This window comes from Aspergillus glaucus (genome assembly GCF_001890805.1).
Source record: "Aspergillus glaucus CBS 516.65 unplaced genomic scaffold ASPGLscaffold_24, whole genome shotgun sequence".
Taxonomy (NCBI): domain Eukaryota; kingdom Fungi; phylum Ascomycota; class Eurotiomycetes; order Eurotiales; family Aspergillaceae; genus Aspergillus; species Aspergillus glaucus.
Window position 1 is genome coordinate 22631 of NW_019170476.1, and position 25523 is coordinate 48153.

At 49.9% G+C, this 25523-nt stretch overlaps 9 protein-coding genes and 1 non-coding gene across 10 annotated transcripts; 5 read left to right on the forward strand and 5 right to left on the reverse strand.

The window, feature by feature from the left end:
* Window positions 1-39: 39 nt before the first annotated feature.
* ASPGLDRAFT_t150 lies at window positions 40-119 on the reverse strand. The gene has a single exon. It is a non-coding gene; the product is annotated as a tRNA-Glu (tRNA).
* A 164-nt stretch (window positions 120-283) lies between these two features.
* ASPGLDRAFT_134869 (replication factor C subunit 3) lies at window positions 284-1654 on the reverse strand (the record flags this gene model as incomplete). Its single annotated transcript, XM_022541327.1, has 5 exons — window positions 284-675; window positions 725-1111; window positions 1161-1335; window positions 1385-1472; window positions 1524-1654. 5 exons carry the CDS (start codon window positions 1652-1654, stop codon window positions 284-286), a joined length of 1173 nt encoding a protein of 390 aa, XP_022396992.1.
* A 179-nt stretch (window positions 1655-1833) lies between these two features.
* On the forward strand, window positions 1834-2935 carry ASPGLDRAFT_51499 (actin-related protein 2/3 complex subunit 3). The gene is made up of 6 exons (XM_022547548.1): window positions 1834-1932; window positions 1993-2038; window positions 2130-2404; window positions 2466-2578; window positions 2634-2712; window positions 2767-2935. The coding sequence occupies exons 1-6, from the start codon at window positions 1927-1929 to the stop codon at window positions 2812-2814; spliced, it is 567 nt and encodes a 188-aa protein (XP_022396993.1). The 5' UTR covers window positions 1834-1926; the 3' UTR covers window positions 2815-2935.
* Window positions 2936-3465: 530 nt separating this feature from the next.
* On the reverse strand, window positions 3466-5188 carry trm6 (tRNA 1-methyladenosine methyltransferase subunit GCD10; the record flags this gene model as incomplete). Its single annotated transcript, XM_022549363.1, has 2 exons — window positions 3466-5044; window positions 5103-5188. The coding sequence occupies 2 exons, from the start codon at window positions 5186-5188 to the stop codon at window positions 3466-3468; spliced, it is 1665 nt and encodes a 554-aa protein (XP_022396994.1).
* A 421-nt stretch (window positions 5189-5609) lies between these two features.
* Window positions 5610-8924, forward strand: ASPGLDRAFT_85107 (MINDY family deubiquitinase). Its single transcript, XM_022550317.1, has 3 exons — window positions 5610-6480; window positions 6544-7484; window positions 7532-8924. Exons 1-3 carry the CDS (start codon window positions 5829-5831, stop codon window positions 8621-8623), a joined length of 2685 nt encoding a protein of 894 aa, XP_022396995.1. The 5' UTR covers window positions 5610-5828; the 3' UTR covers window positions 8624-8924.
* A 4030-nt stretch (window positions 8925-12954) lies between these two features.
* On the forward strand, window positions 12955-14844 carry ASPGLDRAFT_51502 (alpha-mannosyltransferase). The gene has a single exon (XM_022547549.1). It carries the CDS (start codon window positions 12960-12962, stop codon window positions 14442-14444), a length of 1485 nt encoding a protein of 494 aa, XP_022396996.1. The 5' UTR covers window positions 12955-12959; the 3' UTR covers window positions 14445-14844.
* Window positions 14487-17134, reverse strand: ASPGLDRAFT_39002 (putative alpha-L-rhamnosidase C; the record flags this gene model as incomplete). The annotated part of the gene is made up of 2 exons (XM_022545012.1): window positions 14487-17007; window positions 17064-17134. 2 exons carry the CDS (start codon window positions 17132-17134, stop codon window positions 14487-14489), a joined length of 2592 nt encoding a protein of 863 aa, XP_022396997.1.
* Window positions 17135-17984: 850 nt separating this feature from the next.
* ASPGLDRAFT_69411 (putative DUF221 domain protein) lies at window positions 17985-20884 on the reverse strand (the record flags this gene model as incomplete). The annotated part of the gene is made up of 6 exons (XM_022549364.1): window positions 17985-18703; window positions 18757-19155; window positions 19212-20126; window positions 20182-20474; window positions 20533-20765; window positions 20834-20884. 6 exons carry the CDS (start codon window positions 20882-20884, stop codon window positions 17985-17987), a joined length of 2610 nt encoding a protein of 869 aa, XP_022396998.1.
* Window positions 20885-22907: 2023 nt separating this feature from the next.
* On the forward strand, window positions 22908-24012 carry ASPGLDRAFT_134997 (uncharacterized protein; the record flags this gene model as incomplete). Its single annotated transcript, XM_022541336.1, has 2 exons — window positions 22908-23499; window positions 23555-24012. The coding sequence occupies 2 exons, from the start codon at window positions 22908-22910 to the stop codon at window positions 24010-24012; spliced, it is 1050 nt and encodes a 349-aa protein (XP_022396999.1).
* A 278-nt stretch (window positions 24013-24290) lies between these two features.
* On the forward strand, window positions 24291-25518 carry rad14 (DNA repair protein RAD14; the record flags this gene model as incomplete). The annotated part of the gene is made up of 3 exons (XM_022541334.1): window positions 24291-24389; window positions 24452-25043; window positions 25106-25518. The coding sequence occupies 3 exons, from the start codon at window positions 24291-24293 to the stop codon at window positions 25516-25518; spliced, it is 1104 nt and encodes a 367-aa protein (XP_022397000.1).
* Window positions 25519-25523: the final 5 nt, after the last annotated feature.

The window sequence follows — 25523 nt, forward strand, 5'->3', positions numbered from 1 at the left end:
TTCAGGCGGGAAAAAAAAAAAAAAAAAGACAAAAAGAAATTCCGATGCGGGGAATCGAACCCCGATCTGCTCGGATCTGTAATGAAAACGAGCGATGCTAGCCGTTACACCACATCGGATTGTTGAAGAAATTAACGACATAGTGATATGTAGGCATAGATAAAAATATGAAATTAGACAACAGTACCAGACAGACATCACTGAACTAATTCCATAGAACGTAGACATATATAATCATGACTCGTATTACTCTATATGCTATTCTACCTGTAGTAATAATCATTTATGCACCCATTAACTCACACCCATTCCGTACAACACCAACCATACCTCCCGTCTGCATAGTTTCCGACCCTCCACCAGACAACCGCCATTCAATCTCCGCCAAACCCTGCAGCCAAGTAATTCTCGTCTGCGCAGGTACCTCCAATTGTTGTAGTTGCTCTGCCAGAGCGGACAGGATATCCGCCAGAGCCAGACCTTTGTTGATCTTGATCGTATCCAGGGTATTGAGGCAGGATGTGACATCGCTAGTCGAAAGCAGTGTAGACATGATTTCTTGGATATCTGAGGGATGCGGTGCGGCAATGCAGTCGTAAATCGTCTCGTTGGTGATAGTCTCTGGTTCTGGACGGGGTTGGTCCTTCGGTGCGTTCTTTACTGGGAGTGGTAGGCCTGTCGCTGTCAGTGGTACTTCTCACTGTTGTATCTGGAGGTAACTTACTGCTCGCATGACATGCTTGAAGCACATTCAATGCCCGACGCATATCACCCTTACTCAGAGTAACCAAACTATCCACCGCCTCTGACTGGATATTCACCTTCTCCTTCTCAACCACCTTGTCCACCAACGATCGAATATCGGCCTCCTTCAACGGACTAAAGCGGAACCGAGTACACCGCGACAAAAGAGCCGGCGACAATTTATGAGTGTAGTTGGCAATAACACAAAACCGGGTGTTGGCCGTATATCTCTCCATAATCCGACGAAGAGCCATCTGCGCGGTCGATGTCATGGCATCTGCCTCATCCAGAATGATCAACTTGAATGATGCGAGGGATGATCCGGTGGACGTTGTCGGCGGTGCCATTGAGAAAATCTGCTTGGTACCTAGAAGCGATCAGCCTCGTTTCACCACAGAAGCCTGGACTGTACTCACTGGCAAAAGTCTTGATTTGTTCGCGGACAACGTCAATGCCTCTGTCGTCACTGGCATTGAGTTCCAGCACCATCTGTCGCATGTTCTTGGTCCCGTATATCCGTCTCGCAAGGGCTAGGATCGTGGATGTTTTGCCGGTTCCTGGGGGCCCGTAGAGGAGTAGATGTGGCAGTCGCTAACAATCTCAGTATAAAAGCTTGAATATCTGATAGGAAGAAGCGTACATTGCATTCAACGAATCTGTTAATCGTCGCAAGGATATCTTGGTGACCGGAGACATCTTCAATGGTATCTGGACGGTACTTTTCCACCCTGCCAGAGTCAGCCGCATATCCTATCATTAACCAGACCAAGGATCCTCACCAAGGCAAGTTATCTTGAGCTTCCACCGGCAAATCAGCTGCAGTCCTCTTTGCCTTTCCATTGGCGTCTGACGAGCTAAACTGAACGTCCTTGGACACGTCCACGTCCATATTATCCTCGTAGTCCGACATTTTGCACGAATTAGTGGTGAGAATAATCTAAGTAGCGTATATGGAAATTCAATCACGACCAAAATGAAGTCGACGCGTTCAAGTTGCCCGCGCGTAAAGAGCTTCGGGGCCGGAAAATCCTCCGCTGGGCGTCTCCGTTTGGTGTTGGTCTGGGCGGTGATGACATGCCGTGCGGACAGACAAGCACCACCGCCCACGACTCTCCATAACAACAACAACGACAATCCTCTAGACTGGTGCTAAGGGATTGAATTTGTCCTACATCATTCGAAATGCCGGTATGCGATTCCTGTCCATGTGACCTCGACTTGTATAGCTTCATAGCTAACCCCTGATAGGCATACCACTCCATCTTCCTCGAGGACCGGGATGTCCCCGTGATAGGTACGATGCGCATAGCTCCCAACCAGCACTCTCACCTTCCACACCTCTTTCCCCATCATCCATCCAACTAATTCCCAATCTTACGATACAGGCAACTTCCCCGTCCTCCCCATCCGCACCCGCACCCGCGGCCCCGCATACACCCTCCCCCCACTGCCCCCCAACACCCTCGACATCGACGTCCCTCCAGACAGCGAGTCCTACGACTGCATCGACGAGATCCTCTCGCTCTTCCGCGCCAACGTGCTCTTCCGCAACTTCGAGATCAATGGCCCCGCGGACCGCATGCTTATCTACGGAACGCTGTTTATCAGCGAGTGTTTGGGGAAGGTGAAGCCGACGATGGCGGCGAGGGAGGCTGAGAAGGTAGGGTTCTGGCTCTGAGGCTGTTGGAATGGGATGTGATGGATAGGGCTAATGAGGATAGGCTCTTATCAACGCTGCTCTCGATCATTTCGCGATTCCCGGTGACGTGTCGTTTCCGTTTAATCAGGCCTTTGAGCCTCCGAGGGATCGTCAGGATGCGGAGACGTTGAGATCGTATGTTCACTATCTTCCGTGATGCTATCTATATCCAGGAACTGATTGGTTGCAGGTACATTGCCCAAGTACGACAGGAGATTGCTATTCGTCTGCATGCGAGATTATACCCCGGTGGCGTTGGTCCTTCGAAGGTAAGCTACCACTCTTATCACAATAATGCCTGGGTATCCTCTAATAGTGTGTAGTGGTGGCTCAGCTTCGCAAAGAGAAAGTTCATGGGCAAGAGCTTCTAGATGGTAGATACTGGACGTTGCTTTCGTTGATCATATTTCAGCGTATGAAGGTTGTTTCTTTTTTCCTTTCATGTTCTGTAAAGCTAGGCGAGTTAATTGATACACCTTATTACACCTTCGCTCCGGCCAAGTCTCTGAGATTGCGCGTACGGGATAGTATGAACGTCACCTTCATAGACCGGCAATCCGTCTACTACTGAATGGGGTATAATACTTCAGTGAAGTACTGCGTTGCATATATCTTCGTATAACACTATCATACTACTAGGCACTATCAACCATGACTAGGGGAATAGGTTCTAAAGGCAAAGTATTAAGTGGCTATTGGTCTGCAACTGATATCTCCACCATATGCTTGTACTTGTGTATGGCCATTTTCATTCTAACGAACCATAAAAGTGGCACTGAGACAATATAAGCAGCAAGAGATGATCAAAGAGCACCGGGTTCAGCTATTATAATGGAGTGAGTCGATGGTAGTAGTTGGATGATAGTACAGAGTACATAGGAGAGCCAACTATAAATGGAATGTGGAGAACCCAGGACTAAAGTGATTCCGGCCCCGACTCTATACACAGAACTGGGAAGGCAGGCAGAGACTGTACTGAACAACTTTTGTATATACATAGTTAACAGCTAGAAATAGGGGGTTTACGACTTCATCTCCACATCCACCTCCGGCAATGGTACAGGATTCGCCTCTACCTTCCTCTTCTTCCGGCTCGGATTCCCAGCAGCTTCAATCTTCGACTGTGCCGGGAACGTCCGGATACCATGGAAAACGTAACCATCAGCACCACCCCGTCCGGACATCATAGGATGTGTGCGCCCCGGAAGGACCTGCCACGGCCGTATACGCGCCGTCTCCAGAGTCGGTGCAAGTAAGAGCGAAGGGTCAACGATGAATTCTCTTTCGAGTTCAGAAAGGTCAACCGGGTCGTCGGTGTTGTTTTCTTGGTTTTCGCGTTGATTGGCTTCAATGAGTTCCCGTCTCGCGTTGATGAATGTTGTTCGTCTGGGTGTTGAGTAGAGGTCGATTAGCTCTGTTAGAGGCTCGACTGTGGGCGAGTAGACGGCAACTTGTGCTGAGCCTGCGAGTAAGGGGACGGCGTGTTTTAGGACGCTGGCGGGTTCCATTAGGGTTGCGACGAGGAGGCTGTCGTATTCACCGGCGCGGGCTTCGTCGACGACGTTCTGGACGCGCTGCCAGCGGCTGCGCTTGCGGTAGTATGTGCCGCGTTTGTTGGCTTTGTAGGTGGCTAGTGTCTCGTCTGGGATCATTTCGGGTTCGTTGGCGTAGATGGGGTCGGATGAGGGGTCAACGAGTTGCATCCAAGATACGGTTTTCAGGTGGGTGAATAGAGGGTGCGATTCGTCAGGGCTGTCTTGGTCGTAGCCGAAGTATTTCAGGAGAGATAGGTTGGGTTGTGTGTGGGCGTGGAGGATGGTGATGGTATTCCCAGATGCGGACATTTGGCTGGGACGTTCTTTGGCGGACGATGTCGCCTCGGCCGGCTTTTCGCTGGATTCGTCCTCTGACTCTTCGTCTTCATTGTCATGGGGATAAAGGATCCCCATCCTCTCCGCCATGGCCGCAACTATTAAGCCTCCTGTCTCGTCGACAACAAGATAACGACCATTGGGCTTTGGCCCAACTGACACATTCCCGCCGTGATGTACATTCCCCCAGCACCCAACCAGACCAATCAACTCATCCCGCAATTCCATAATCCGGGCCGCATCCTTCTCTTCCATCATAAAGTTTGTGAGCAGACTGACATCCAAAGGCAGCACGGTAAACCGCTTCATATATTTCCTCCGTTTGCGCAGCGTATACTTTGCGAGCGAGAATGCGGTCTTCTGATCCAGAGCGGAGTGCGATTCGAGCAGTTTCGCGATGATATCTCTACCGGCGTCGCTCGATCCATTCTTCAATTCCTCGATTTCCTGCAGTGTCATTTTCTGGGTAGATGTATCGTCGACGATCTCGCGATTCGTCCGCATGGGTGTTTCGGCATCGCCGCTCACGTCCGGCTCGTCGCCCTCTCCGTCAGCCTCCCCTGAGCCCTCAGTTATTAACGATTCCGCATGGAGCTCTGCTGCGGTGATGATGCGCAAGCGATTGCCGTTTTCTTCGGTGGGGTTGTCGAAGATCTCGAATGTGAGGTAGAACGGGCGTCCGATGATTTGGTTCGAGGGAAAGTTTCCGTATTTTCCTAGGGACACCTCTCTAGAGCACCAATTCAGTTAGTTAAACTCAGGAGCAAAGCCCAAAGGTGAGGACGCACGTATTGGGTATAAGGTGGATGATTCTCGTCGCATCAGACGGAAGCCGAAAGGCGACATGTTGATAAGGACGGATATATGAGTGCATGGCGTGAAACACTGATTTCAAGGGATAACAAATGAGTCTATTATGCCAATCGCATGCTATTCAACAACCAAATAAGGAAATCTGCCAAATCAGTCAAGGTTCTATCATCAATGATTCTTTTTTTCTTCTGCGGTGATCAACTTCTGCGCCTGCGCTATTCCAAAGGCGGTATGGTACCGTATTATCCGGAATTACTGTTTCACCGCTTAACATATTGTGGCTGAAGCATACTATGGCTGTATGTGGCTAATTATAATCAATGACGTGAATGTCGCTGCGGGGTTACCGTACAATACCAAAATTACACCACCAAAGAGAGCATACCTTACATTCACCGCCTTGACTGGCCACCGCCTGCAATGGCCGTGTTATATAGAGCAGATCGCCGGCATTGAATCTGGGTGCCTGCCTTCATACGAGAGTCTTTGGCAGGTTGTATACTGCCTCATTTTCGTATTATATACTTGTTTATAGGTGTATTCAGGCATAGTATGATTATTACCCTTCTCTGCTGCTAATCGCGGTATCAATACCGTTTATTAACTTGATCGAATTGCCTTTTATCTTATCTGAACACCACTCTTCATAGTGATCCTCACTGCTTACTACAGATTACGCCACACTGAACACTTCTGCCTTGATGGTCTTGCGCAAGCAGCCTCCTCCTCGTCTTAACTCCGTGAAAGAACCTAATCGTCGTCTTTCCATCTCTCCTACTGCCAAATCCGTTTCTCCTGTCTCTCCGACGAAGCGGTTGACACGTCCGAGACGAGCACAAAGCTCTCCCTATCCTCGTCGTCTTCCATCGCAGGATTCGATTTACTCGCCGGATCTTCATACGTCGCCTGCGTTTGACCTGATGACGCTCGAACAAGCTCAGCGGTCGCCGGTAGGGACCGCGCACAGTGAAGCGCAGAATCCGTGGGCCGATGAGTTGGTGGAGAAACCGGATCAACAGTATCAAGAGTACACCCCCTCAGGATCTACGCCAGCAAGCCACAACGGAATCCAGGAAGAGCCGGTTAACAAGAACAAAGGCGACCGTGTACCATCTATCCTTGTAGCTGGTACTCAGCGCAGGATGGCGGCAAACGAATGGCAGCCAGAGGAAGAGGCCGATGAATGGGAGCATGTCCGACAGACACCAACTCAACTGCGATCTAATAACCCGTTTTTGAAAACAAGACAGTCTGAAAGCAATCCGTGGCAAGCCGAATCATATCAGGCTCAGCAAGCCGAGGATACTCGTGCTTCACAGGCGACTTCTCTGCACAGTGATGCCTTGAGCCAAGGTATGAAACTGTCTACAATTGCCGAGCGCAATGCAGCTAGAATAGGACTGACCTACTTTTCAGGCGAGGGAATCATCCCGATGACTGCCCGCTTGTCTCTTCTGGACCAGCAGCCCTCAGATTCAGCGTGGGCAGAAGAGCATCCCGTTACTGCTTCGCAGCCCGAGTATCCGTATAATGGCCATTATGTCCAGGAGCCACAAGCGCAAGCTCCGCAAAAATCATACACTGACCAAGTTCCTAACTATATGGCTGATGGCCAATCTTATGATACCCACGGGGCCCCGGGAAATGCTGCGGGACTCCAATACCAACACCAATACCAACCCCAATACGCTTCCCCCGATGAATATCAGCCATACCCCACCCAAACATCGCAGGATTATGACAGATCGATCCCACAGTATCAGCCAAACACCCCATCTGACCCAATTTCCTCTGTGACAACGCAGTCCTCCAATGTGCTCATCGATTTTGACTCTAGCAAGCCAGAGGTACTGCCTCGGTCAACTTCGTCTGTTTATGAGTCTGATGTAGCTGAGGCTCGTGGGACGCGAACTGGGTCATCAGACGCCGCACCACCTCTTCCCCAGCGTCCAGATCGCTCAGAGGGCACCGAGAAGCGCACCACAACAAGTGCCGGTGACGCAAACAGACAAGCAGAACAAAGGGCAGAAACTTATGCAATCAGACACATTAACTGGACCGATATCACCGGGAAATTACGCAATTCGCCAATTCTGTCCCAGAATGAAAATGGACCATGTCCTTTACTGGCACTTGTTAATGCGCTTGTAATCAGTTCGGCCGAAGACGCCCAAACACCCGTCGTCAAGGCTCTGCAGACAAGAGAACAGATATCTCTTGGGTTGCTGATTCAAGCGTTGTTTGAAGAATTGATCATGTACCTAGGCCCTGATGATGAGTTTCCGGATATTGAGGCTCTTAGTCGGTTCCTGACGATGTTGCATACGGGCATGAATGTCAATCCACGCCTCACATTGGTATGAGATTACTTCCTCATTATCATACTATTGCTAACATTACTCAGGAACCGGAAGACAATGCTGGTCGCTTTTACGAGACGAGTGATATTCAGTTCTATAATACATTTGGCCTCCCCCTGATACACGGTTGGGTGGCAAACCCCAGTACAGAAGCTCACGCAGCGTTTTCGCGAGCAGCTCAGTACTACGAAGACATACAGCTGCTGCCTTTCCGGAAAGAAGAATTGGAAGATCAGGTTTTCCGTGGAGGCTCACTGGCCCCCGAGGAAGAGCAGTCTATGTACGACATTCAAACGATCCAACAATTTGTCGAAGTCGATCACGCAACGCAATTGAGCGATTTCGGGCTTGAGCACCTCAAAACCAGGCTGACCCCTGGATCCGTATCAATTCTCTTCCGCAATGACCATTTCACCACACTATACAAACACCCGCAAACACATCAGCTGTTCACGATAGTAACCGACGCTGGCTATGCAAGCCACGCTGAGATTGTGTGGGAGAATCTCGTGGATGTTAATGGCTCTCGCGCTGAATTCTTCTCTGGCGACTTCCGTCCCGTTGGCCATGGCCCATCAGGAGCTCCTGCGACATCTGCCCCGGCGCTTCCGAGCCGTGACGCAGGCCATTCCACTGGATCGAAGGATGAGCCATCGCAAGAACAGGCCGATGCGGATTATGCCTATGCGCTGGCGTTGCAGTTCCAAGAGGAAGAACAGCAACGTCAGAACTCTGCGGGCCACAATCGAAATGCCTCTGCACCCAATCAACCCACACGAGGACATGGACCTGAAGCCACCCATCACCGTACGTCCAGCGCTGTGAATCGAGGCAATGGTCGATACCAACCTGCAGAGCAACGGTCAGCACGGTCGAGCCAACAGCATGGACGGTCGTCACATTCTCGCGAGGGCGATGATTTACCTTCATATGCACAAGCAGCTCGCAGCCCTGTCTATTCCCCGCAGCAGAGCACGCCGTCTGTTAACCCGTCTAACCCGTCTAACCCGTCTAACCCGTCTATGGATAGTCGCTTCTCGAGAAGCCATCATGGACATGGACGGCGGCCACCTGCGACATCTTCGGGACTCCCTGAGCGACCCAAGGATAAGAACAAGGACTGCATCGTTATGTGAGTGCGTGGTAGTATTGGGTAGGAATTGAAATGGATATTCTCGGATGGTTGCGGCGTTCTATGATTGACTGTTTCTACTTTGTTGATTGGGTTGGCGTTGGTTGCTTGCGTTTTCACGATGACATGAGTTACGTATATAGATACCAGCGATTACACTTTTTCAATTCTCAGTTATAGTGCTCTTAATATGCTGCTTTTTGTTAAGCACTAGGTCTATGTCGCTTGTTGAGTTGTACTAGGCTAGGATTATCATTTGGTCGAGTTCCCCGAGACGCATTTGCGAATAAAGCGAACATGCCCACCTGTAACATCTCCCGCGCCCTTTTTCCATAGATAAATTCCCCAGGACTAATTTTAGATAGGGTATGTAGTCGTTAAGTGTCAGATATCCTTCAGACTACCTGTAATATCTCACCCAAAGCCCAAGACACATTAGCGTATGATGGGCTTCTTGTACCGCTAGTTCACCGGAAGTCATTATACAAAAGCCGTACCATAATATGACAGGCACGACCACAAACAGACTGGGATCTGAGCCATGAGCGTCTTCTTTGAAACAAGAAGTGTCCCGATCCAACGCACTTGGTCGTTTGGTCTTGACACAGGGCACGTCGTAAGGATAGGAACTTCACCTCAGGGTTGAGGATTTTCGTATAACGGTTAAAGGGCTCGCGTGCCTTACCAATATAGAAAACAGCCGTTAGCTCAAGGGATTCTTCCTGCACTTGGGACGTGGGGCTTGTGATAAGTTCATTAAGCGACTTTGTTCACGGCTATTGTTATGGTTCGCTTTAATGAAACATCAATTCGAATGATCATTGGTTTGAGTTTCTGTCTTTTTGGCAAACTCAGGCGATCAGATCATGAAGACGGAGAAATTGCCCAATCGTTGAATTCTATGCGAAACGACCAAAACTTTACTATTTGGTCCGGCCATGTAGACCCATCACAGGAAGGCAAATGTAGTCGGCATGGACTCACTCCACTGATTGAATAAAGGCGCCCCATGAAATCTTCAAAGCAGGCAAGCCATCAGGCGGTTGTTGCCCTTTGGTCTTTTAACTTGATTCTCGGACATCTCGTCGATTGCCTCGTCTACATCTTTCTTTAATGAGCGAGGCCCTAAGCCTCTGACTTAGTCAATGGGAACAATGTATCGTCATGTGAATCACTTAGTTCTTCGTAATTTGGGATATGCCGGTGTTGACGGTGCATATCGTTAATCTGTAGTCGATTGGAATATTTTAGTCCCACTAACTGGTGCTCATAGCGCATAGAAGTAACTCCAACTAGGCCAGGACAGCACTCGTGCAAGGTCTGCCTTCTGTCAAGCACGCCCGCTTATAGTAAGTAGAAGCGAGGCAACGGTATGTAGGAATGCAGTATGACTAGGATGGCCATCTCATTTGGGCGTTGACAGTTGCATTTTGTATGTTTTGCAATAGTGAGCGGTTAGTATCGACTCTATAGAAGTATGTCAGCAAATACTCCCGGATTATGTTGCTTAGGGCCAGCGGCCCCAACTCACGCGTCTAGGAGTGTGGTCCGGAACCTCCTATGTCCCCGAATTTCGAAGTGGAAAACGAAATCTCCTGGCCGCCACACGTAAACTGCGCACTCCTTATCTTCTTTAGGTCACGGTCCCAGTGTTCCGTAGTGTCGTGCACTGCTAGAATCCCGCATGTACTCTTGCTGCAAGTCTTCCTTTGAGCCCCTCAAATATGTGATTGAGGCTGTCCAATAGCGACAGAAAGGTCCTTTTCAAGACATGTCGGTTCTAGAAATAAAACCTGTCACATTTGCCAGGGTTAGCTAACGTCCTGGGATATTAAGAACGCCAAACAGCGGGGAGGATATGAATGTCCAGCCCTGCAGCTGCTATATCCGCGCATTGCAGAAGACCAACCCAATACGTCGACCGAAAGGCGAAGCCAAAATATACACGATGGAAGCTTTTGCTAGCGATCCGTGGTAATATCGCAGGAGTTCTTCGTAATCCCTTGGGATTTATGGACGGCCATTGCATAAGCCAAGTTATTGGAAATGCAGTAACAGCCCGACATTCTTGGGTTCTGAAGCCATAGAAATAATCAGTATAGCGATATAAAATGCAATGGATGTGTAACTCACATGTCAACGACTGACCAGGCCAGGTACTGTACTGTTGGCCCTGTCATTCACGGGAATGGAGGATGTCTCCAACTCGGCAGCATGTAGCTGTCTGTATAATCAGGGTACCCAGGTGAAGCTCGTTTCGAGAAGGTATACAATAATTGAAATGCGGTGAACATGGTATTAAAAGGGCAATCGTCCTGTTAAGACTATTGGCACTTGTCGAAGCAAGAAAAGCCCATATAATGGGGGTCAAGCTATCGATCCTTCCGATAGGGGCAGACATACGAAATTGGTCCACTGCTTGCTTCTGGATTGTCTTCAAAGATGTCATTGAGGGCTTGGGATGTTCTTCTCTTTCATAATTGTCAAGGAGCTGTTTCGGCGTCATCGGGATGACCAATTCTTGAGATCTCCCTATTCTGCGGAGCACTTATATCGATGTTAAGTATGGAAGCTTGTAGATGAACAACGGTGGGCGTTATTAGTAGGACAGCCGACAGTATATATTGAGGACACAGTCATCCATGGAGCTTTTAAAGTCCCCACATGCGTTCTCCCAATCGCCCAGCTTCCACACAAGAGAAACGGCCACTGAGGCCCACGTTTGGTATGTACTGTGCACTTCTAGTAGAGCCGGATGGGTAGGCGCAGTGCTTTGTTTTGTCGTCAGCACGATCTGACGGCCAGGAGGCATAATCCCCCGGTGTCTTGCAAAGCCGTTCAATGCTCTGATTTGATATTCGTTTTACCTATGAACGTCAGGCATGCTAAATAAGCAAACGAAGCATCTTACCCCTATGTTGACTAACCTCATATGAAAGTGACCAAATTCCCCGTGTCTTTACGGGACTAGTCATTGCGTTCCCGGGGTCATCCATAGACCCCAGACATAGCAGGCCGAGTAGCTTATGTATGCCTGAGAAGTATCGGTAAATATAGGTCCACGTCTTCACTTTAGCTGTCATACATACCAGGGTCCTGATTAGTTCTAGCGCTAGCATAGTGCAAAAGGGACATGCATCATCATGACCAATTTCGTTGTCAGCACATGGTGCTATTGTGGATGGTATCATGTGTGCGCACTCAGTGGCATCGTCAAGTATCCTGCTGTACTCTGATTCTGAGAATCTCGCTGCCATAGCTAGATCATAGGCTCTGGTGACGACACATTTGTTGGAACCACGCCTATCGACAGCTCATATGGGACTTGAGAACTGATCTTTGAGAAGAGGGCGATTTCTGTCCACCAGGCAGACAGGCAGACAGGCAGACAGGATGACGAGGATGGAGGGAGGGACGTTGCTCCTCCGTTAGACTTGACTGAGTGAATGCTAGCTTTATTTTATGATATTAGCTGTGCCTCTCACTTGAGGTGAATGAAAAGCTTTTCACCCATTTCCAACATTTCGATCCCGCATCATCTCGACCAACAACATCTTGGATGAGATTAAGTTACTCAGCATAAAGCAACCGCAACAGCTCGCGAAGAACCGTGCCTGTTTTATCATTTTCTGACGTCTAGCCGAGAGCATTAATATCCTTGAACTATTGGCCGGGAACCGCATCAATCCATTGACCATGGTTCTACCAGCAGAGGAGCCAATGCCGATATATCACGATGAAAGCTCGAAAATACATCCATGGAAAGGCCGAGGTTATAGTTATGCTCATTTAGGAACATGAATAAACATGGCTAAATGCACAAACCACCGGGCTCAGAGTTTGCAGTAAATTCCGAAGGAATTCCGCCTCGATAAATCGATGCCTGTGAAGTCCTTGAACATCTCAATTAGTCTACAGGAGCCTCATAAAACCAATGAATTGTTTCTATCACGAACTGATCTGCGATTATTCTTTGTCCCGTGAATCCGAAACACGAGAGGACAACAGGACAACGAAAGCAACGTGGACCGGCATTTCCTACAAATCTACCGAACAAAGACCGGAGCACTAACACAGAAGCTAAGACTGATATAGCGAGATGACGAACGCTGCTACCAGTAGGTGGGACTCCGATTGGCAGCAGCGGGTTATTTGGCCCCATTATAGCCTTGACGGCCCCCATAAGATAAGGCTTAGTTCTGGCGTAATCGGGAGTATGACGCGGCTGTCATTTCGGATTTTGTTTGCCTTATTTTGCTTTTTCTTATAAATTTTTATTATGGTGAGAATTTCTTCGCGACGATGTTGATTTTTCGACAATGTGAAAATGGACCACCGGGATGCAGATACAAAATTTGAATGGAAAAGTCTTCGTGACTGTACTGGTTGTTATCACTTTGATTAACTTCTACCATCTATACCTCGGAAAGCGTGATTTCAGCCCTATAACGCTTGCAACACTCCCGGATCGCCAAGCGCAACTCCGACATGAGCTCTACTCTCTACTCGAGAAATACGCACCGCAATGTCCTTCTCCGGAGTTAGGTCGCTCGGCCGGAATGCCGCGATTCGATGCGCTTGATGACCCCCCGCGAAAGAATTACATCGATAATACCGATGAGCTGTTGCAGCCTATGCAGACGGCACATGATGGGTTTGTGAAGGAGATTCGGAAGTCCTGGACTGGTCATCCTTATATCGTTGCGACACAAGGTATCGTTTCTGCTGCTGGGGGGACATACATGCCCACATTCGTGATCACTTTACGTATACTCCGACGGACTGGTTGCCAATTACCAGTAGAGCTCTTCGTCAAAGACTCAACCGAGTACGAGCCATATATCTGCGAAACCGTCCTCCCAGCCCTCAATGCAAAATGCATCATCCTCTCAGAAATCATGACCCTAAACCCCGATCCCACAAGCAACACAACAGCCACAATCGAACACTTCCAAATCAAATCCTTCGCCCTCCTCTTCTCCTCCTTCGACAGCACAATCTGGCTAGACGCAGATAACCTCCCCCTCCACGACCCAACACCCCTCCTATCCTCCAAGCCCTTCACATCAAAAGGCCTCCTCACCTGGCCCGACTTCTGGGCCTCCACAATCTCCCCGACATACTTCAATATCTCCCAACAACCAGACTTCCCAACAAATGCCCGCGCCTCAACAGAAGCAGGCATGCTACTCGTCTCCAAGAGAACCCATTTCCCAACTCTCCTCCTGGCAACATACTACAACTACCACGGCCCCTCCCACTACTACACCCTCCTCAGCCAAGGCGCCCCCGGCGAAGGCGACAAAGACACCTTCCTCCCAGCCGCCAGCGCCCTCGGCAACCCATTCCACACAGTCAGCGAACCAGTAGCAGACCTCGGTCGTCCGCATCATCCCAACGACGAATATGCAGATGATGATATAGTCGGTTCGGCGATGCTGCAGGCCGATCCGGTTGAGGATTATGAACTTACTAGCCGTGGGAAGTGGAGGGTGAAGGATGGGTCTGTGGCCGAGCCTCCACGGGGGTTTTTTGTACATGCGTATAATCCGGAGTTTAATCCTGGGGTGGACTTGTTGGGTGAGAAGACGCATGACAGGGATGGGAATGCGACGAGGGTTTATACGGGGCCGAAGAGGGCGTTGAGGAGGATTGGGTTTGATGCGGAGAGGGGGTTTTGGGAGGAGGTTAGGGAGGTGGCTTGTGTGTTGGAGGGGGTGTTTGAGTCGTGGAGGGATAAGGAGGGGTTGTGTGAGGGGGTTAAGAGGCATTGGGAGAGCGTTTTTGAGAATCCGGATGCAGAGGTGTTGGAGTTCACGGATTGATGACTTGTTATGTACTTGTATATAGATTGCATTTTGTTGCATTTATGTTTTTAGATCATGAGCGGTAGAAACCCACTTCAACACAACAGAAATATTCGCACACTCTCCCCCACCAACCTTCTCCTCCAACCCTACCCCCTCAACACCCCTCTCCTCCCCATTAACCGTATACGACTCCACACTCAACGGCAACCCAACCGTCCCCTTCGCCCCCCTCGGCGTACAAACATTAATCTCCAAATACCTCCTCGCCCAATCAACCGTCCAATCCCCCCGAATCGCCCCAAACGGCGTCGGAACTCTCCCTCCAGCCCAAGAAACCCCAACATCAAGCAACGCAGGTCTGAACGCCCACTCCCTAAACCCAGGCGTCACAGACTGGATACCAAGGACGTATTCCGTGAAAACGTATGTAGGTGCTGCGCCCCAGGGATGAGCGTGGGATGTGTAGAAGTCTAATCCCGGGCGGCCGACAGTGTCGAGGTATTCCCATGCCGTGCCTGTGTAGTATTTATCCTGGTTAACCATTGCGGGCCAGAGGCGGTTTAGGAGGACGCTGATGGCTTCTGTGGTTGTGTTTTGCGGGGCTGTGCTGGAGCGGCTGTGCTGGAAGAGCGCTTCGAGGAGGAAGCCTGAGAGGTTGGGGGATAATTGTGTGTTGGGTGTGTTCGAGGTCGAGGAGGATTCTTTGTAGCCGATGCCCAAACGGAGAGAGGAGAGTGCTGCGATGGATCGCTGAGCTTGGGTAGTGTTTGCTACGTCTGCAAGGATTGCCCATGCGGTGCCGGTTATGGAGGATGCGTTGAGGGAGGTTAGACTTTCGCCGTAGGTTCCTGTTTTGTCGTTCCAGAGCTGGCAGTTGATGGCGTTGGAGACGTGGGTTGCTGTGGTGGTCCAATTTGTGGCTGTCTGGGTGTCTCCGATAATGTGCGCGAGTCTTCCCATGCGCTGGAGGGTGTAGACTAGCAGAGCTGAAGGTGCGGTTCCATTTGTGGGGCCGAGGAAGAAGGATCCCGGGATGGACTGGGAGACGACGAGTCCAGAGGTGCTATCGACCAGAGGCAGAACCGCATTGACTCCCTTCTTTGCCTGGGGCCAGTATTTCTGCAGGAATGTGTCGTCGGCGAAGTCGAGATAGTAGCCGGCAAAGGTGTTGAGGAAGAGCATTTGGTAATCGAGAATCCCGAAGGTGTTGTATATCAAAGTGTACTCCGCGGACTGGCCCATTGTTGGCGACATAGAAAAGAATCCTTCATATACACCGGACTTAGCTTGTCGGTCTAAGCTGTAGGCTAATGTGCCTGCAAGGAAGTCCTGACGATGTGTACTCGCTGTAATGACACGGTATGTGTGAGTGAAGTCTCCGGACCATACTAAACGATCTCGTTTAGCGCCGTCTAGACAGACAGACTCGCTGTTCGTCATAACTCCATATTCTTCGAGCACAGATTCGTCGGTCATTGGATTCTGGTATAGCTGTGTTCCATTCTGCGCTGACACTTTGACATCCTTGACGTATGCTATCTGGTCTTGGTACGGTCCAAAAGCCCATGTGCCACTGGTGAGACTACTGGGCCCCCCGATGCTGACACTGGGGGTTTGAAGATGCTTGAGCGCAACAAAGACCGCTGGGTGGTCATTGATGGACACAGAATAGCCAGTTTGGTTGATGGTAGTTGATATGTTGTACCATTCGCCTTCCGTCACGTTGAACGATAGCGGGAAATGCTTAACGGCACCTGTTGTCAATGTCGTCTGGTTGACCAAGTTATATCCGTACCCAACAACCAGAGTGTTTGGAGGGACAAGAGTGCGATTTGTGTTCAAGAACGTGAATCCAGGAGGATACTCGCTCGTGAGAACAAAGTATGGGCCATATCCAGTCACACCGGAAGCAACCTTCCAGCCCGTACCACCGCGGACAATCTTCGAGCGGAAGGACATTGTATAGTTCGCATAGGGCGCACCCTTGACAGATGCAGCTGGCTGCTGTCCGCGCAGGTACACCCCGTCTGATGTTACCTCCCAGGTAGACGGCGCCGTGTTGTTTGCGATACAGGCCTGTTGCAGTGTTCGAGGACCCAATGCCCAAATCTCATTGTACAGCGGGTTCGAGCATTCAAAGTGTCCCGGAAGGGCATCGACTGCTGTTCGATCATTGGCAGAACGGATGCCCGCGCGGCAGATCTTGACAGTGCTCTGCGGGCTCTGCAGTTGCAGCCTCTGCCAACGGAGGCCACCTTGAGTGAGAAAGGATTGGACATGTCCTGGCTCAGTGATGTTGAAAGTCTCGACGCGAAAGGTGTTGGACAGTCCATTCGAGAATGTCCAGGGGCCGTCGGCGAAGGGTGCATCCAGAGCAACTCTGGATTCGGAATATTTGGCTTCTACCTGAACTGGACCCGAGACTGACTGGACGTCGAATACTGGAAAGCCGCCGATTTCTGTGCCATAGTCGAGAATCGCAGCTGCATCAGAGGACGATAAAGTGATGCAGGTCGAGCTCGAGGCGTTTGCCGCACGATGCGATGTTTGATATTTCTGCGGATACACAACGGTTTCACTGTATATACATCAATTTCCCCTCTTTACACTGAAAATGAATTGAAAAGCACATACCGTTGTGCTGCTGCAATACCCGACACCAGCAGACATCCCCATAGCCATACCGAACTCCACGACAATCGCATGTTGACGGTGCCTGGTTATGACAGAGATGTCGACAACACCGGTCTTTTACATCCTGACGAAACAACCCCTCCCGAATGATCGTCCCTGGAGCTTCTCCTGAAGGAGATTAAGGTCCGAGATCCATAACGCTCGACATCATCGCATTCGCAGCTCGGACCCACGATCTCGGGATATCCGAATTGTTGCTCGCATTGTCATTGCCCCGAATCTGTGGGGTACAGCACGGCAATGCAATTAATTATCTCTTGGCCAATCTATTTCTGGTGTTACTCCAGAGAAATGCAGGGTCTTTGCAATGTTCATGTATGCAATCTGAGTGGTGCGCGGGGAGGAATTGGTATATCGGAATTAGGATATATATCGGGATGACCATCCTCGGCATGTTCGAGAAATTCAGACATCTTGGTCGATAGGCTTCTAACCGATGATATATAGCTGATAATGTTGGTTTTGTAGCAACGGCATGTTGTACATTGGAGAGAACCTGGTTCATTTCTACATATTGGGTACCCTCACATTGGCCTGACATTGGTCAAACATGCTGTCCGCAATTACCTGAAATGCTGGTCCCTGTACTTAGAACCTGTATAGCTCGTAGCTATTGAATGATGATATACCATTACATGGCTTGAGATATAAACATATGCACCCCCTGATATACAGCTTTTCTGAATCCATCAAGATGCGAATTCCAACATACGGTCTTCTGTTTCACACGCTATACAGTAAAGATGACTAGTAAAGCATTTAAATGATTTATATCCAAGGCAGAACCAGGGGTGATCCCTCTCATTAAATTTATATACTCATCATCAAGTCATAAAGAACACACAAGAAAAAATCATAATCTCAATACAAAACTTTCAACTCCCACAACGGCAGGTTCGGATCATACTTATCCCAAATAATCTTATTCTTCTCATCCAAATGCGCCCTCTCATCCGTAACCGGAATCCCCGCATCCGTATCCAACACCTCCTGATGACTGAATCCCCATTTATCCCTAGGAAGCCATAACATCGGACACTTCGCCGTGATGCACGGCTCGTAGTATGCATTCTGCCGCTCTTCCTCAGAGCATTTGATATCAACGAGATCACGGCGGACTTTCCGGCGGAGCGTCGCGTAGTCGCGGTATAAGTTGGGATAGAACCATTTCCAGATCGCTTCGAGGCGGGTGCTTTGCTTTTGGTATATGTATGCTTCGGATTCTTCCTTGCACTGGAGGAGTTCCTCTTCCGTGTCGAGGGTGCGGGGGAGGAAGGATGTGACTGGGGTGAGGGCGTCGTTGAGGGAGATGTGCGCGAGGACGGTGAGGATGGTGTAGATTATCATGATGACTAGGGGGCCGACGGCGCTGCGGATGGCGAAGAGGCCGATCATGCAGATTTCGGCGAGGTAGACCCCTGTTATGAGGTGTTGGAGGGCGCGGGGATAGACGAGGCCTTTTGTGTCGATGTCGATGTCGTAGACGAAGAGGAAGTTGTAGCGGTAGGCTTGGTAGACGAGGTAGAGGCCGACGAAGGCGAAGCCGAGGATTAGTGGGGCGATGCAGGAGTATGTTAAGGCTGGTATTGTTAGCCACATCGCCTGCGTCAAAGAATGAAAGGTGGAAGCCTACCGATAACGCCCATGTTTGTAAACACAGGAAAGACGTTCCCCCAACTTATGCTACTGACCGCAGCCCATCGCTGGTAAAGATTTCTCGGCGAATGGTCAAAAAAGGTGGCGATTAATTTGAACACCAATGCCCCGGCAACTTGCACCACGGCCATGGAGCTCATAGTCAATCCCTGGAGAAGGAAATATGAGATGTAGAAGTTGGTTGCTTTGGGCAGGTTCTTCGCCAAAAGGTCCTTGGCCGACATGGGGTCTTGGATGATTTGAGAAGTAGCAGCGGATGCTGCAGATGTGAGAGTCGTTACCAGAAAGACCTGGACGACCTGGAAGCAGAAATGAGCACTTTGTGTGAAGAGCTCGACACCCGCTCGTGATGGGACTCCGGCGCGTCTGGCGCAAACTGTGAATCTGGTTAGGAGAAATCCGACATTAGATATCCGTGCAGAAGGGCCTTACATCGACAAATGATAGGGACCAATGACATCAATAGAACTAGTGCGGCTGAAGGAAGCAACCCGGCAATGATGCCCGTGATAACATCGGGTAGTTCATTGATGAAGCTCAAGAACGGGAGGATCTTCGTGAGATAGCTGATATTGGAGATGGCACCAACAATAGCTGCCGGAATTGACCAGAACACGACCAGCGCAGCAATACCTCCTTTGATGACGAATTTGCGTACGACTCGCTGCCACCAACTGAGATTTAGCGCAGACCAGACTACCTCTTTCGGGGAGATTCCAATAAACCGTGGCGTCATGTGCTGTGGTTGGTGATGCGACAGTGTCTGCAGGGCGATTTGTGCATCATTCTGAGTCTGAAACTCCACAAAGGTAGCGGAAAGGTATTTCGCGCCCCCGGTCTTGTGTTTGTGCTGCAGAGTTCTAACCTCCTCGTTGATCTTGGCCATTTCGGCTCGCAGCCAACGGATGGAATCGACTTTTTGCCCGAATATCCCAAGCAGCCCAACTCGGTGAGTAGGACGTCGAACGGTAGACGACCACGACGGTGTATGCCTCCCGCATTCCAAACAGGCCTCGGACCCAATGTCTCCATGTTTGAGGATTTTTAACCCAGTCGAATTTGCTAGGCGGATGTACTTCGTTTCGGCACTTTCCAGTTTATACGCTAGCTTATCCCGTTTACTGACTTTTTTCTCGAGTTCTTTGCAATTGGACGTGATCCAGATTCGTCGTACCGAGTCACCGAAAACTTGGCGCAGTTTCTTTTCGTTTTGATAATCCTCGGGTACAGACATGAAGAGCACTGTTCGTGATGAGATGCGATGAACATAAGCTGGCGAGTTTAGATACGCCTGTCTGAGATTGGCAAAGAACAAACACTCCCGTGTGACGACGTAGAAGATATACGCTACCCCATGTGGTCAGCCTATTTAATCGTGTTGCCAGAAGACGAGTGTACCCACTGAAGAACACGCACCCGATGATAGCATGAGCATAATACCGTGTCGGGTCTGTTACATTGCTGAAGCTCAGCATGTCCAGCTGGGTGTTCCCCCCGCCGCCTGTGGCATGAATCGGAAGCAGAATGGGCCATGTTATCAGACAACCTGTGAAGCAGATGGAACAGAGTACCCGGAGGAGGCGAAGAAAAAGATATCCATCCATCGACGAACGGTGAAGAACATGAGTGTCGGTGATTTCGAGGAACTTTCCAAACCAGTTCAAAAAGCCAGACGGCAGCTCCGGACTCCGCTCACTATACAGGATTGTTCAGTATGACCATCATGAATTAATTTGGAAGTGGATTAACTCACTGTTTGTGCCAGCAGTGCAAATGTGTCCTTGGAGCATACCAGCGCTGTTGGGTCCGTCGACAGATGATGAATAAACCGAACCAGAAGATCGCGATAACAAGAGCAGGGACCAAGGTTGTCAAGAATGCAGAGAGGGACGTTGAACCTCCAATGCCCAGGCTATCTGCAACGTCGGAGCTGGAAGACGATGCATTTCCCCGAGATGAACCAACATTGGTGTCATTGCTTGGATCCTATTCCAACCATTGACCATCAGCATCCGATCCAAATTAGAAGGACAATGATCGAACATATGGCGTACCACAATACTTTGTCGTTTGAGTAGGAAGTTTAAGAGCCCCGAGTCAGCCATGGTGAACACAGGCAAACACAGGCAAACACAGTTTCGTGGGCCCTTATTCAGTTATGACCGTTTTGGCGCAGAAACTTTCGGTAAGAAGTGTCTAGAGGTCAGGAGTATTTATCATTCCGACGTCTTTTGGATCGGCCGTTCCCGCTTTAGAAAGAAATACAAAAAAAAAAAAAAAAAAAAAAAAAAGAAATAAAACCCATGGCATGTGGATACGGTATGGGCTCCAGCGCATACATACGACCTGTCACTCCTGATTAGAGGCTGAAAATACCATGGTACGTACTCTGTATCGTGTTTGCGTATAGGGTGCACGGAGAACATTCGTACATATCAGCCATTGGTGGGATATCGGGGTTTCCAGGTGGTCGGAATGAACTCTTGAAAATCGCGGAACTCCTGAGCTTTCTAGCTCTGTGATTTGCGATCCAGATTTCCCGACAGGTGCACGGACATATACATGTCAAGTCCGGCTCTATTCTGCAATTCGCGTGTTGATCAGGGGGGCTCCAGACCTGGGAAATGACTGGCAGATAAGAGAGCGGGAGCACCGGGGAATGCGGTCTTGTCACAATGGGTCCCGGCGGAAAGAACGGACTTTTGGGAAAGAGTCTAGGAAAGACCGTAAACATAAGCCGCCAATAGTTTGCGGAGGTTTTCGTCGTCTAAATGGATATCTTCCCCAGCGTAGCGAAATTGCTGATCCGATGTTCCAAACCATTCCCGAAGATGGCTAACTTAAGCCACACAGCGGATTTGTGAGCTGAAGACACGAGAGAACGATGCACCGGGGTGTGGTTATGCCTCTAAAAATGCAGCTGGCCCAATGGGGTAAAAGGAAACCGAGGTCGAGGTAGCATTGGCATGCCTTTCCGTCCAAAAGGCCAAACCGCAGGAGAAATGAGGGAGAAAAAAAAAAAAAAAAAAGCAATATCTGCATCGACCAGTAATGCCGTGCTACCCAGGACAATGAGCAATGCTACCACATCCATTGCTCCGACATTTCCTAAAATCATTGAGACTGATCCCAAACTTGGTAAATGGTTTGCGCTCCCTTCCGGGGATCACCCGTGAGAACCAATGCTATGATGTGCTTCCGCCCAGATAGCATGCTGCTGCCAAAGTACGGAGTACAAATCCCGGCGTGCATCCTGGGTACATGTCATTCAGCCTACACACAAGGGATGGTATTTTTGCCTTATCAGTCTCCGGCTGTTGACGTTGCAATTGACATCTTTCATGCGTCCGCCAGTCTTCCAACGACATTAACGGACCTGATGCATGGTATCGTGGCCGCTAACGCGTGAATCATGGAGCGGCCATGACGCATAGCCGGTGTTATTGTTCGAGTCAGTCTAGATAGCGCATTGGTACGTGTCCGTGTCGAGGTTCGTCGGCTTCAGATGATCATGGGGCCTGATGTGACGAGAGGCACCTTGCATTCAGATCGGAGTCATCCTTGCTTGTGTTTGAAGAGATCTTTCAGCTGAGTGATATGCTCCGTGGTTGGTCATGGTTGTGATGCCGGTAGTGATGACTTTGTTCTTGCCGTAGCCTCTGCATGAGTTGTTTTCTGTTCTCCGCTCTGACAAACTGTCCGTCTTGAGGTGTTGGGCGTTCTCTGTTACCGCATTAGGAAATAGGCTCAGTCAGGTGATATCGAACACTCAAACAACCAAATAATAGCAGTGGGATAGCAATCACTGATAGTATAACATCGTCACTACTCCTGTTGGCACTTGGATAACGATGCTGCTGTATTCTTACAATGTACTCCGTATATACGGAGTGCTTGGCCCAGGATCTATCCAAGACACGGAATAGGCAGACATTTTCTACAATTGAATACATATCCCCTATCGCCAAATGTCCATAGACAAACCATTTACAATCAAACAAAATACTTCTTTCGAGTAGAAAAAACAAGTATCTCCAAATGGCGAGCGGTGAGCCGAGGCAGTATAGACGGCCAGCAGCCAGGCCGATGCGACAGCACCACCACCAACTCCCATGGCCTCGACGAAGAATGCCCCGTTCCAAGCCTGAACAGGACGAGCCTTCCAGCGCCATGTCCCACGATGCTCCCAAGCAGCCTTTCCCGCCTCTCACCCCCGACGATGGTGACTTCGCGACCAACGAGAATGGCTACCCCGAGAACGACGGACAGGATGCCACTTCTCCAGTCTATGACCATATAGACGTGGAAGAGGCTGACTTTCAATCGCATTACTCGCATGAATCCCAATCGCTGTCAGATGCTTCCTCAGGTTCCGATGATGGGCCTCCTGATGACAATCTCGGCATGCATCACCATTCTTTTCGACAGTCGACTAGTTCGCTCCACGGGCCCAATGCCTTTGCGCCGCCGTTCTATAACAGACCTCCTACCCCATTGCCCCCGTCGCCATCGCTGACATCGCTTCTGCGACCGCCTTTCTCAGCTACTACCTCTCGTCCGACGACTCCTGACGGCTCCGATGTCGAAACCCCTGATGATACTGAAGCCGCTGTCGCAAAGTCCGCTCAGCGCGCAACGACCGTTCCAAGAGCAAGCCCGAAGGTTCCGACCTATGAATACTACGGATTCGTTTTATACCTCGCTTCGTCATTGGCTTTCTGTAAGTCATTTCCGATGTGGGAAAACCCAAGCTGTGCTAACGTAGTGGGATTTAGTGATCTATATCCTCTGGTCGTATCTCCCATCGCCATTCCTTCACCAACTCGGCATCTATTACTATCCGAATCGATGGTGGTCTCTCGCGTTTCCCTCATGGTTGGTCATGTCGATCGTCTACATCTACATCGCACTGGCATCCTACAACACCGGCTACTTGACTCTACCCATGAACAGCATCGAAAATATAGTGGATGAGGTAGCAAATGTGTCAGTTATTGACGGCAGAGGGCGTCGACGACCAGGAGGTTCTTCGAGAATGAAACCCGGAGCGACGTCATACCAGATTATGGGGCCGCAGCAGCGAAAGGTGAACTGGAAGGATATCTGGAGCGAAGGCACTGATGCCGTGATGGACGTTCCTGTGGGAGGCGTGTGTGAGGTACTATATGGGCAGGAAAGGGACGACTACGAATTGTACGAATCGGCTGGTATCACAAGCTCAGGTGATACATAGACAATTGGATGCCAACTCATGTACAGAGAAGCTATGGTAGCCTTACCTTGATACAGCCTGACCATGTCCTGATCCCGGCGCAAATCCAAGCGGGTGCTGGTATTCCATTGGAATGGCTCTACTCCGGAGTACGGAGTATAGACTGCGCCACAAAATGGTTTATCTTCACGTGATGTGGCGTTCGTCTTCCGCATCTTCCCCAGAGTCGAGCCTTGCGATCCTATTCATACCGACTGCTTAAGCCCAACAGCAGGAATAACGGAAACACTACGTTCGAAATGGAAGCTGATCAGACTTCGAATCCAACTCCGCAGCCTGATGCAAACTTAAGCGAGCCTTCGCGGGCCCCTTTGACGGCGGAGCAGATGCGGAGAATTGTAGGTTATCAGCGAATTCCCCTTCAAGATCGCATGGTCTGACATTCCATCAAAACGTATAGGAAATCAATCGGATGAAGGCGAAAGCAATACGAGAACAACGCGAAGTAGAAGAAACCAGCAAATCCTCATCAAATGCGTCGACCTCTGCGCCATCCGGCGCTAAGCGATCCTATTCCTCCATGACAGCCGAAACGCCAGCGACAGTTCGCGATGCCTCCAAGAGTCGCCCTTTGGATACGATCAAGCCCGCTCGCAACTTTACCAAATTTGTCGACTACGATTTCAGCAAGATGACCGATACCAAGGGAGGGTTCTTGACCGAAGAGGATGATCCGCACAACAGAGCGCTCCATATGGGCGACGGGAAGAGGGAACAGAAGCCGGCGAATATGACGCAGAAAGAATGGGAACGGCAACAATTGCTACAGTCGTTGCGTCGAGAGCGCGCAGGGCCGTTTGAGCCGGCTATCAGCGTCCTGGAGGATAAGAGCAAGCAGAAAACATGTCGGGAGTGTGGGGATTTGGAAATTGACTGGAAGTGGGAAGAGATGCTCAAATGCTGCGTGTGCAGTTTGTGCAAGGAGAAGTTTCCGGAGAAGTACAGTTTACTTACAAAGACGGAAGCCAAAGAGGACTACCTCCTGACTGACCGTGAGTGTTTCATCTACCCTAGTGCGAGGAAGAGTGTGCTGACTGACTTCGTTTGTCTGCAGCTGAACTCCGAGACGAAGAATTGCTACCACGCCTTGAGCGCCCCAATCCTCACAAGTCCACGTGGAACAACATGATGCTCTATCTCCGATACCAGGTTGAAGAATACGCCTTCTCAGATAAGAAATGGGGCTCCCAAGAGGCTCTTGATGCGGAGTTCGAAAGACGAGAGAATGACAAGAAGAAGCGGCGCGAAACCAAGTTCAAGAGTAAGCTGGAGGATCTGAAGAAGCGCACGCGAGTCGATGCCTACCGGCGCAGTCGTAAAGGTGCCACTGGAGGGAACTTTGGTGATGATCTGGGCTCAGGGCGACATGTTCATCAATGGGGACGATCGATTGAGAATCCGGAAACTGGCATTGGGGTTAAGAAATGCGTGGATTGTGGGATGGAAGTAGAGGAACTGGAGTTTTGACAGCC

What these genes read in the sequence shown, in the direction of transcription:
- ASPGLDRAFT_51499 (XM_022547548.1), top strand. An exon ending in CGGCGAGGGAGGCTGAGAAG is followed by an intron (nt 2,405 to 2,465) that starts GTAGGGTTCTGG and finishes TAATGAGGATAG; the next exon opens with GCTCTTATCAACGCTGCTCT. An exon ending in GTGGCGTTGGTCCTTCGAAG is followed by an intron (nt 2,713 to 2,766) that starts GTAAGCTACCAC and finishes AATAGTGTGTAG; the next exon opens with TGGTGGCTCAGCTTCGCAAA.
- ASPGLDRAFT_85107 (XM_022550317.1), top strand. Translation starts at nt 5,829, where the DNA reads ATGGTCTTGCGCAAGCAGCCTCCTCCTCGTCTTAACTCCGTGAAAGAA. An exon ending in CAGTGATGCCTTGAGCCAAG is followed by an intron (nt 6,481 to 6,543) that starts GTATGAAACTGT and finishes CCTACTTTTCAG; the next exon opens with GCGAGGGAATCATCCCGATG. An exon ending in TCAATCCACGCCTCACATTG is followed by an intron (nt 7,485 to 7,531) that starts GTATGAGATTAC and finishes AACATTACTCAG; the next exon opens with GAACCGGAAGACAATGCTGG.
- ASPGLDRAFT_51502 (XM_022547549.1), top strand. Translation starts at nt 12,960, where the DNA reads ATGCAGATACAAAATTTGAATGGAAAAGTCTTCGTGACTGTACTGGTT.